The sequence below is a fragment of the Cucumis sativus genome, chromosome 3 (genome assembly GCF_000004075.3).
Source record: "Cucumis sativus cultivar 9930 chromosome 3, Cucumber_9930_V3, whole genome shotgun sequence".
Taxonomy (NCBI): domain Eukaryota; kingdom Viridiplantae; phylum Streptophyta; class Magnoliopsida; order Cucurbitales; family Cucurbitaceae; genus Cucumis; species Cucumis sativus.
In genome coordinates this window covers 33,830,490-33,841,738 of record NC_026657.2, presented here as the reverse complement: position 1 = coordinate 33,841,738, position 11,249 = coordinate 33,830,490, and the positions used below count along the sequence as shown (strand labels likewise).

The 11,249-nt window shown below is 29.4% G+C and overlaps 2 protein-coding genes across 2 annotated transcripts; one reads left to right on the top strand and one right to left on the bottom strand.

Annotated features, from left to right (window-relative positions):
- The first annotated feature begins 987 nt into the window (after nucleotides 1-987).
- On the top strand, nucleotides 988-2,098 carry LOC101205216 (gibberellin-regulated protein 4). The gene is made up of 4 exons (XM_004147424.3): nucleotides 988-1,158; nucleotides 1,266-1,295; nucleotides 1,521-1,554; nucleotides 1,647-2,098. The coding sequence occupies exons 1-4, from the start codon at nucleotides 1,090-1,092 to the stop codon at nucleotides 1,826-1,828; spliced, it is 315 nt and encodes a 104-aa protein (XP_004147472.1). The 5' UTR covers nucleotides 988-1,089; the 3' UTR covers nucleotides 1,829-2,098.
- Nucleotides 2,099-7,419: 5,321 nt separating this feature from the next.
- On the bottom strand, nucleotides 7,420-10,226 carry LOC101205456 (aquaporin NIP2-1-like). Its single transcript, NM_001305773.1, is given in 5 exon segments — nucleotides 7,420-7,600; nucleotides 7,793-7,854; nucleotides 7,952-8,146; nucleotides 9,797-10,021; nucleotides 10,104-10,226. Coding segments are annotated over 5 exon segments (786 nt in total).
- Nucleotides 10,227-11,249: the final 1,023 nt, after the last annotated feature.

Sequence of the window (11,249 nt, the reverse complement as noted above, 5' to 3'; positions counted from 1 at the left end):
TTTATGGACTTCTAAATTTACCTATTTTATATCATCTTCTTTCATGAAACTTAGGGAGTAATGCAAATATATACATATTATATATATTTTTTGTATTGATTGTTGTTCATATTAAAAAAAAATATTACTTAAAAATATTAAACAATTACCACTATTTCAATATATATATATATATATATATATAAATGTAAAGAAACAAAGATAACATTTAATGATGCTCGTACACTAGCATCTCAAAAGATTTCATGTTGCAAAAGAGCATTCAAAGTTTTATAAATGCCTCTCTTTTATAGGCATTGTAGGATTTCTTGACATCTTAAATTGCAATCTCTACTACATCATTTTTCAAATCAAATGACAAAATTACAAGTTACTAATTTTAAAACTGGTCATAAGGTGAGATGTGTTCCATATTAATATTGATGATAATAAATTGATAGATCGTGACGATGACACGTGTATTTTCTTATGACTATTGAATTAGATAAATTACCTTGATTCGGATAGTTCATAATATTTAGATATAGATTTAAATGAGTCCAAAATAAGTTGCGTGGACTAAAAAAACGAAGCCAAAAGACGAATTTAGGATACAAAGATAAAAAAAAAAAAAAAAAAAAAAAAAAAAAAAAAAAAAAAAAAAAACCTTAAGAATCGGATACCATGTACATTTTCAAAACTATAGGAATAATATTCAAATTGGGTTGGACCATTTTTATTTTTAACAAAAAGATATGAAATAAATAGTTAATTATTATTATATGGCATAATGATAAATTATTTCATTTTTTATTATTTAAAAAGAAAAAACCAAATTGGGTTTGGACCTCAACCGGTGCTGTGTGTATGAGTGTGATATAGCCGTAAACAGCGCAAATTACGGGGCCTACGCATGTGCCATGTGTCACTCCAAATCCATACCATTCAAACCGGATACCATATGAGCGACAACACCTGATTATTTCTCACCTTCTTCTTCCTTCCTTCCTTTCCCTTCTATTTATACTCAACACACCACACCACACCACCAAAACCCAAACCCCCCATTTCCCATTTCCCATTTCCCATTTCAACCTCCTTCTTATTCCAATGGCGATGCCCAAGTTCGCTGCTCTCTTGCTCTTGGCTCTCATTGCCATTTCCATGCTTCAGACTGCTGTAACACTCTCTCCTCTGCTTACCCCATTTCTCTTTTCTTCTCTCTCTCTTTTTTCCTCACCCAACTAACTCTGTTTCTTTCTTTGTTGTTCCATCCGTTTCCCCAGGTCATGGCCGGCAGGGGTGGTCGAAACAGGGTAAAACTCCTTTTATATTACTAGCTTCCTTTGAGGCATTTTCTCCTGCTTTTAATATTTGCCCTGTTCTTGGATTTCAAAATGGACTTCCGTACGCTTTTCAACTCTTAGATCGCGAATGTAAATAAGGGTTTATAGCTCTAAGATCAACAATTTGTTTAATGCCGCATTTTGTCAAACAACTTCACATTTTGATTTGCATTGTTCTTTGCCTTCTTTTTTCAGAACCCATATGGACCAGGAAGTGTCAAAGCCTTCCGTAAGTACCTTACTAATTAACAATGCTTCCATGGAAATGGGTTTGATTTGCTTGGATTTTTCTGAAATGGGTTTGAATTAAAAATTTAACAGAATGCCCAAATCGATGTGCCACACGGTGTGGAAGAACACAATACCACAAGCCATGCATGTTTTTCTGCCAAAAGTGCTGCAGGAAGTGCTTGTGTGTGCCGCCTGGCTACTATGGAAACAAAGCCGTTTGTCCTTGCTACAACAACTGGAAGACAAAGGAAGGAGGACCCAAATGCCCTTAAAACAATAACCCCACAATTCTTTTCTCTTTTTGTTTTACCTTTTCTTTTGCATTTTTCTGCTAACCCCAACTCTTTTGTTATGAACTTGTAAGGGAGACGGGGTTGGGAAGAAATTTGTGACTCATTAGATGGGAAGAAATTTGTGACTCATTAGGTGGGAAGAAATTTGTTTCCTTTTAAGTCATATAGTGTATTTTGGGTTACTTTATCATAAGTTTATAATATTAATATATGAGTAATGAAATGAAACATCTTGTTTCTGTTTGAAGAGATCATGGTGTGTTTTATTATTGGGTATTAGAAGTGCATAATGATTAAATAGAGAATACTAATTTTCTTTAATCTTATTTCACTGTTTCCATGTGACACTATCATAATTAGTCAATACTCTGTCCTTTGCCTCACATGGATGGATTGGATGCCACTGCCAACCATTTTCAACTTCATCTATTTTTTTAATTCATTTTTACTAGATGGATTTATTTCTTTTTAAATTAAAAAAAGACAGACGAAGAAAATTTATTATTAACTCAGTCTCACTTTTTTATGCAAGTTTTTTTAAATGTTGCATTGACGGCAAATTAGAGTGAAATTGTCAAAAATGGTAAGAGTGAAAGTGAGAGAGTATGGAGAGTAAAGGGCGAGTGTTAACTGTTAAGAGTTGAGAGCCCAATCAAAAGGTAAATCAAAAGGTCGTCATAATAATAATAATGAAAAGGTAAAAAAAATAATAATAATAATAAAAAAAAGGAGTCAAAATTCAATGATACAATTTTGGCTAAGAAAAATCTTAGAAAACAGATGTTCATTCAAAGGTTGCTTTTAAGAACTTCAAAAACAGTCTTGAAAATGATTCCAATGCCGTGCTTTTGAATTTTAAAAAAATAAATTAGCAAACCAAATTGAAACTTCTCTTCATCAAAATTAAACTTAGATTTAACTCGTTAAAAGTGTATGGTTTAAAAATATTTTGGTTACTTTCTTCTTAGTCAGTCTCTAAATTTATTTGTTATAATTCGTCCCCTATACTTTCAATTTGTTTGAGTTTGTCTTCGAAATTAAATATCTACCCATGAGTGTCATGCTCAAAGTTTATAGCTTAATTTTCAAGGTAAAAAATCTGTTTGAAAGTCTTATTTTTAATTTTTGTACCTTATAAAGATATTGCATCCCTTGACAATGTATTAATAGTTCTTAATAAGAATTCCTTACTAAACATCCTTTATAATTAGATAATTGAAAATAAAAAATTAAAATTTATTTAACATGAATTTCACATTATTCAAATATATAAATAAATGAATTTTACACGTTTTTCTCTCGTTCTTTAACTAACAAGAAAATAACATTTGAATGAGATTACTCATAAATTCTCGTCATTTGAATAGTTGAAAGTAGATGCTCCATTTATTATAGTAATGTCAAAAATGTTTACAAACTTGAATTGAAAGAGTTAATAAATTGTTCAAACAATAGTTTCAGACAAAAGTACTACAAACGATAGCATGTCCCAATCCTGTCCATTCTTATACATGTACACATGGATATATCTACATACTTTTGTACGTAGAAAAGTGTATATATATGCTCAATGTTGACATAGATCAATTAGAGCCGTCCGTGTCAACCCTCTCAATCTTGACCATTAAATTGCCTTTATTTTTGTCGATGCATCCACGAGTTCTATCTGCATCGTGGCTGCTGCTACCCATGTTTTGGTGCCTATGGTTATCTAACTAGTTTATATGTATTCATTTTTTAAAACGGAAAAATCTCCCAAAATTGAAGTAAGAAGTGATTTTCAATGTATAAAATGTGTGACATATTTATATGTGTATATGTCTATACATATATGTATTGTATAGCTTATATTTATATGTATGCACGTATACGTATACACACATGCATATATATATATGTATCAATACATACATAATATATGAGTCGGGTCGGGTTAATCTGACTAGTTATTTTAATGATATGGAATCTGAACCAAAAATTAAAAATGTTAAAACTTTCAAGTCAACCCAAACAAAAAACATTTGTCTTTAAAATTCTATTATCATGAAAGTTATGAAATATAGAGGTTTGCTCGATGTCACCATGGTCTAGTTAGAGTCGTCCATGCCGGCCTTCTCGGTTCCAATTGTTACTATGGCAACATTCATTTGTAATAGTCAACCTCCAAACAATCACGGTGTAAGCCTGTATATATACTAGTATGTATATAGAATAATAGCACATACATATATATATATATATATTATATATTAAAGGTGTGAATTATAGCAATACAATAATAGTGCATACTTATATATTGAAGGTGTGAATTGTTTAGTTTGTTTAAATTATTGCATGAATGTAGATGTGTTCTGATCGGTTAAGATTTTAGTAGATATTGCTTTGAATTTATTAGATTTGTTTTCAGAATACATCATAATTATAGGAGGGACAAATTTGTTCATTTGTCATTCTCTTTCAATGGACCATTCCATTTCGGACTTTAACATCAGATCTCAAAAACCCAACAATTGTTTGGATCAGCCCATCATATTTTTGGATCACATCCTTTTGTTTTAGGGCCTTGCTTTATTAGCCCATCTTTATTTCTCTAACACTTAAGGCCCATCTTTGTTTCTCATACACATATTTATGAATGGTAGCAAATATAATTATTAAATTCAAAATAATTAAGTGTAGCATTTGAAAAAAAATCAAATATAGCAAAATCACTAATCTATTAAAAATAGAAATATATATTTGTTAGAATTTGCTATATTTACATTTATTTTAATATTGATATATGTATATATATTTAATTATTATTCTATTGTAATTGCTATTTTATTTTTTTCTGTTAAATTATAAGTTTAGTATCACTTGTGTATTTCTCATCTTGAAACTTTTAAAAACGTTTTATAAGTCTTTTATATGAATAATAAAAGGCAAACTATTTATATTTCTCTATAAAAATTCACGGTACTTATTTTATCCCACTCGGTTATTTTTACAAATTTCCTTAGATTTTTTATCCATAATGAAAATTTCAATCTAAAGAATCACATAGAAATAATAGGGAGTTAAATAATAAGTTCATATAATGTGAAAAGTGGAGTCTCAAAACATTATTATAATTACTTTTGAAATGGATCCATTTGGTAGAATAGCCCAAGAGGCTACTCCTACTATCCACCAATAATCCCAAACTCATATTAGTAATCTCCATCTCCATCTGCGTCCACTTAGGTCAAAAAATATCTTTCTACATCTCATATTATGCCACAAACTACATCTCTCTATGTATAATTAAAATCAATTGATGTTTGTTTCACAATTTTAAAACTTTAATAATTGATTTTCAAACATCTTTTTCTACCGCTAACTATTTCCTTCCAAAATAGCGAGTTTCTTCTTTTTCCCTACCTTTGTTTTTTATTTCATATGTAAATTCATAGGATATAAAGTATTTATTTCAATTAGTAATAATCTATTAAAATATTATAAGTAATGAACATCTAACAATAGTATTATAAATATTATGATATACGTGTTAAGTAAATGTTCTTTGTGTCGGTTGCTAAGTCTCAAATTATAACTATCCAATTTGTTATCTGTGTGTCTCAATATAACACACTGTTAGTGTCAATTAGATCTATCACCTCCTTGCCATATTTTTGCTTATAAATAGAGGTTTTGAGTGGTTTGTAAGTGACATACATTGATTGAATAATGATATTAAAAATCTTTTAATTAACTCTATAAATATGGGTGATGGACGTGTATCAAAATATATCTTGGAGTAGATGGAGTTATCCTTGGTTATCATTTTTTAATATATAGATCCAATCTCTCAACTTCAAATTTATCTCATTTAGTTAATTAATGATATTGAAATGATCTTTTTTGGAGGTTAAGGTTCAGTTCTTCATCTCTCATAGTTGTTGTAACTCAAAAAAGAAAAAAAATTATCTTATAATTGTATGTAATTTCTTATTTCTGAATGGATAAATTTAATTTCCATACTTAAAAAGAAAAACCTTTTAATTAAATTAAATGTGATTGTAGAGTTAATTCTTTTTTCCTTTTAAGAAATCTTTATTACCCTTTTATATTACTCTCTTAAATGTTATTGTGGCACAAGTCATGCATCATTGGCATTAAATTTCCATTAAAAATGGTAAATACCCCCCACAACCATCCAATAAAATAAAAAGATACACAAATCGGTAGATTAAAATAGGGACTGAAATAATTCAAACTACACAACCTTCTAACGTTTAAATTTGGTTATTTTAAATTGTGGATGAGATTGTGTTATTTATTTATTTTTGTTTTTTTGAGTTAAGTTAAATCTTGAGTTGAGGTTTAAAAAATTCGATTCAACTCAATCCAACTCGAATTAATGATTTCGTTTATATCTATATTAAGTTTTGAAATACAATGTTTGAAATTTTTTTGTCCAGTATTATCATCATTAACGTTGTATTTCAGGGATGTTTTTGGATATGTCGATTTATGGATTTGATGTCGTAATGTTTTTAAAATTTAACGAATATTAGAAATGAGAAAAGAAATATATCGTCTAATAACTCAATCCAACCTAATCTAAATTTTTAAGGTTAGGTTAGGAATGCTCTAGGAATCATTCAGGTTGCCAACCCATTATCCAACCAACCCGAATTTTCGGGTTGGCCCAAGATATCCGCAACCCATTTACATCTCTACCTTAAAATACATATACCTACATCATCAATATTTATTTTTATTTAATATTTTTGTAGTCAATCAATGTTGAAAATTTCTTTATATTTAATACATTATCTATCACTTCAACTATTATATTGCAATATAATTAATTATTAAGCTATTACTTAACCCAACAATAATTAAGATAATTTTGTATCTTAACAGATAGAAAAGTTTGACATGATCTCCATAATTGTTATACTAAAATAAATAATCTGTAGTAACCACAACTATAATATATTTTAAAAATTTTGGGAGTTACATGTATACATAATACCTTAAGTGTGATTTTGCTATATTTTATAAATACTTTCATAACTTTTCTATAAACGTAAATAACTTAAAACATTTTTTTAATCTGTTTTATCCGTTAATACCTAAATCTACTATTCTATATTATTCTATTATGTTGATATTTGTTTTTAAAGTTTGAAGTTTCAATGTTCCCTACTAAAAAACAATTGTCTCAATCCATTCAAGCTAAGTAATTCTCATCAAAAGATAAGAGAGAAAAGTAAAAATATATGAGAGAATTAACTTGAAAAGAAGAACCAATTTTATGATTGATTATTGTAAAAAAAATCAGATCAAAACTCACACTTGTAAAATAACAAGAGTAATAAAAAGAAAAATGAATCTCTATTTCAGATTCATTCTTCTCTCGAAACTAAAAAAACAAATAAATTGCAAGACAATTAAAGCTAACCTTACCTTAAGTTTTTCTAAAGCTACAACTTAAACTACAACTTTTATTATAGGAGCTACACATTAATTTATACAATAATTGAACTAGTTGATTTTGGTATGACTTGAAGTTCCAGCTGCATGATCCCATCGATTGGATGTCAATGTAACGAGAGTGAATGGGTGTGTTTTTCAGTGGCTCGTATGAAATTATATGAAAATGATGCAAGCAAGGTTCCTGTAACTGGACCGATCATGTACACCCAAATTCCTTCGTAACGTGAACTTGCAATGGCTGGTCCTATTGATCTTGCTGGGTTCATCGATCCACCCGATATTGGCCTACACATAGTTAACCCCAGCTTTATAGTTTGATAAAATCTCATAAATAAACAAATTTTCTCCAAACTATAGGGTCCAAATTTGGAATTCAATCAAAACAAAATCTTGTTTAAGATTTTTCCAGATACCCACAAAACTTCCAGCTAAGAACAAAAAGCCAAAAAAAGAAACAATTATAATTGCTTTGCTTACCCAGCAAAGATGGACGAGATACATACAGCTGACCCCACAGCTACGCCTCCAAGCTCTCCTATCTGCCAAAAATTACATATAAAAAAGCAGTGAACCTTAGCGAAAGGAAATTAAGAGAAGATTGTGAGTAAGAGGTAAACAACAATAAGATGCTCTTACAGCTTTGGTGTCGGTGGCAACCGCAGAAGTGACAAACATCATACAAAATGAGACAACAATCTCCATAACAAGTGCTTTCAAAGCCGGTCCATGTGGTGAAGTAGTACCTAAATCTTGAATTGGATCCATTAATATGCGTAGTGTGAAGGCTGCAGACGTAGCTCCACTTAATTGAGCTGCTGCATAAAGTGGAACCTGCATCAACCGCATAAAATTCAATTCACGAACCATAAGAGTATACATCAATTATTACTAAGTCATGTAAAAAATATATATGAAAATAAAATAGAAAAAGAGTTAAAAAGAAAAAAGGTTTGAAAGGTCTAAACTGGAAAAGATGGAAAAGCATATTCTCAATTAAGATGACTTTTGGTGAATTAAAAAGCAATTAAGGCTGCTTTCCTTAGAAAGTATCTGCCAATAGTCTTTTTATATATAATATCTGCCAAACTGGTGGGGACACTTATCGAAATATCTTCCGTACACTTCATCCACGTCACTTCTCAGGTGGCATAAATTGCACTTTTCCATCCCTTTTTTTATAATTTTTTACTGTTCTTTTTGATGAAGTGGCGCAGCTCATACATCATTACCACTAAATTTCCAATTTTAAAAAAATTATAATTAATTTCCGCCCGTCCAATAAAATAGACATTTATAATATATATCACCATCACTGTTGATTTGATTGGGGGTTCCTTTTTCTTAATTCTTAAGTAAGAGATTATAATTCTTAAATAAAAAAAAAAGTAAGAGAGTATATATAATCTTAATTTTTAATACAGTTTCAGAAAAAAAAGAGAGATTAAGATAGTATATAATCTAAAAAAGAAAAAGAAAAAGAGTATATATTCTTAATTTTTAAATTTTTTAAAAAAGAGTGAAATAGAGCAAAAAAGAGTATGTATTCTGAAAAGAAAAAAAAAAAAGAGAGAGAGAATATGTTGATAATTTTATTTTATTTTTCGAAAATGAGAGAGTGCACTAGAAATCCAAAGCTCTAGATTCAGGGTGATTATTTGTCGGTGTATAATTGTTCAAATATTTTGTACCAAAGTTAAAATAAGAATTCTACTATTTTTAATTTAGTAAACTTGAAAAAAATAATGATAAATTTGATTTTGTTTTCTAAATGTTAAAAGAAAGGAGACATTGTTTTGTCTTTTTATTGGACATTTTTATTATATTACCTAATACACATCTATTCTCAGTACACTTATCAACTCAACCACCAATATCTAAGCATGCTTTTAATGTTGAAAAGAAAGAAAGAAAAACTTTTTTTTTTCTTTTTACATTTAGAAAAAAAAAAGGAACTTTTTAATTCCTGTATTTTAAGTCATGAAAATGTAGCATGATTTTTGAATTTTATATGGTTTAAATACTCAACATCAATTTTAATATCTAAAAATTAATTAATTAATTATAAGTAAAAAAATTATGATAGAATCATTTGAACTTAATTATTGAAGTATGAATAACAAAACAAGCAGTGCTATTAACAAACAAAAATTGAAACTAAATATTGAAATGTAGGGAGTAAATGAAAACTAAATTTAAAATAAAGAATTAAAAATAAATAACATGATAAAAAAATTAAATGGTACAAATGTAATATTTCGAAACTTTTTTAAGTATAGGTTTCCACTCTTAAACTAAATATCAAAACTTAAAAAAAGAAGAAAAAAAAAGGCAAAAAAGTGAATTAAATATTTGGCACGGCTTTTCTCAAAATAGAAAATATCTGTAGAAAACATAAAAATAACAAATGAAAAAGCGAAAGGATAATATGGTAAATTGGCATAAAAATTGGGGAGAAAAACAGAGGAGGAAGAAGAAGATGACCTGTCTCCATGGAAATCGCCGAACAGCAGCAAAAGCAATAGTAACCGCTGGATTCATATGAGCGCCGGAGATATGTCCGACGGAGTAAATCATCACCGTCACAATCAATCCACAGGTAATTGAAGCTCCAAGCTTCGTCACTACCGGTTCATCACTCCCACTCAATGCCGCCACACCACACGACACAAACACAAGCAAATACGTAGCGATCACCTCCGCCACAAGCTAAACCACCACAAAAATTCCTCCGATCACAAACCAATCGCTTCAAATTCAACCAAGAACAAAATTAACTAGAAATCCATACCTTTCGTGAGAACTCGGGCGGGTAAAGTTCATCAAATCGGTCGCGGAACAAGGGTGGTTGAGGATCAGAGCACTCGTTTCCCAAGGCAATAAAGGCTTCTTCATCGTCGCTGCGTCTCGCCATTTTTTTTTTAGGGAATTTGAAAAATTGGGAGTGATTTATTTGTTTGAATATTTTTGGTAAGATGGTTTTATTTTTGAAGGAAGGGAAGGGAAGGAAATATCTTATAGGCAACGAAATTAATCGGTATAGTGTGTAGTGTGGCTGGGGACCAATCGAAAAATTAAAATAAATACTATTAAATGTTATTTTTTCGTTTTAGGGTTTGAATATTGTTTTGGGTTTTCATTTTCATATAAATAAATTTGTTGGGGGTATTTTTGTTAAAAGATAAGAATTAGCCACTTTGCCTTTTTGCAACAAAAATGTGAATTTCCTATTGTCTTCCTATTTCTTTTATTTCTGATAAGGAAATGCCAAGGAATTATAGGGAGAGAAATTTACGTAACTATTTTTTTTTTTTTTTTTTGAGCTAACTTAGAAAATAACCTACAAGAAATTACTTGTCACATTTAAATTTAAGTTATGAAATTTAAAGGGTTGTTTTCTTCTTCTTTTATAACTAAGTTAAACCAATGTTTGTTTTAATTATTTCTTTTTTATTTTATTTTTTACAAATTTTCTTAAAGGGAGAAACATTGGAATTTTCAGTTAAATTTTCAAATCAAACATAAAATTATAAAATTATAATAGTTAATTTTCTTTTTAATTTTAAAAACTTTGGGTTGGTTTCTAAAAACATTAGTAGCAAGGTGAATAAACCATATATATAAATAACCTTTATTTCTGGTGGGTGTGGGCAACTGTCTATACCTGGTGAGTTAAAGGCTATTACATTCACATCTTAGGACTGCAAAATAATGGAGTTTGATAATCCAATGACAATTCAATTATTGAAGGAAGAGGAGCGAGGTTTTATTTTACTGGTGTGAGGTTCTTCTTTTGTGTGGAAGAGATTGAATGGGACAATGCAACAATATATGCATATTAATCATTCAGAAAATTATGTGGCAGTCCATTGACAGAGCTTTGGAGGTTTAATGGGATATGTTCTTCAGTACGGAAGGAAGATTATCATGTTTGGAT

Bases quoted from the DNA above. Each gene is read 5' to 3' on its own strand.
- LOC101205216 (XM_004147424.3), top strand. From the start codon at position 1,090: ATGGCGATGCCCAAGTTCGCTGCTCTCTTGCTCTTGGCTCTCATTGCC. The intron at 1,159-1,265 runs GTAACACTCTCT...CCGTTTCCCCAG, and splicing joins TTTCCATGCTTCAGACTGCT to GTCATGGCCGGCAGGGGTGG. The intron at 1,296-1,520 runs GTAAAACTCCTT...TTCTTTTTTCAG, and splicing joins GCAGGGGTGGTCGAAACAGG to AACCCATATGGACCAGGAAG.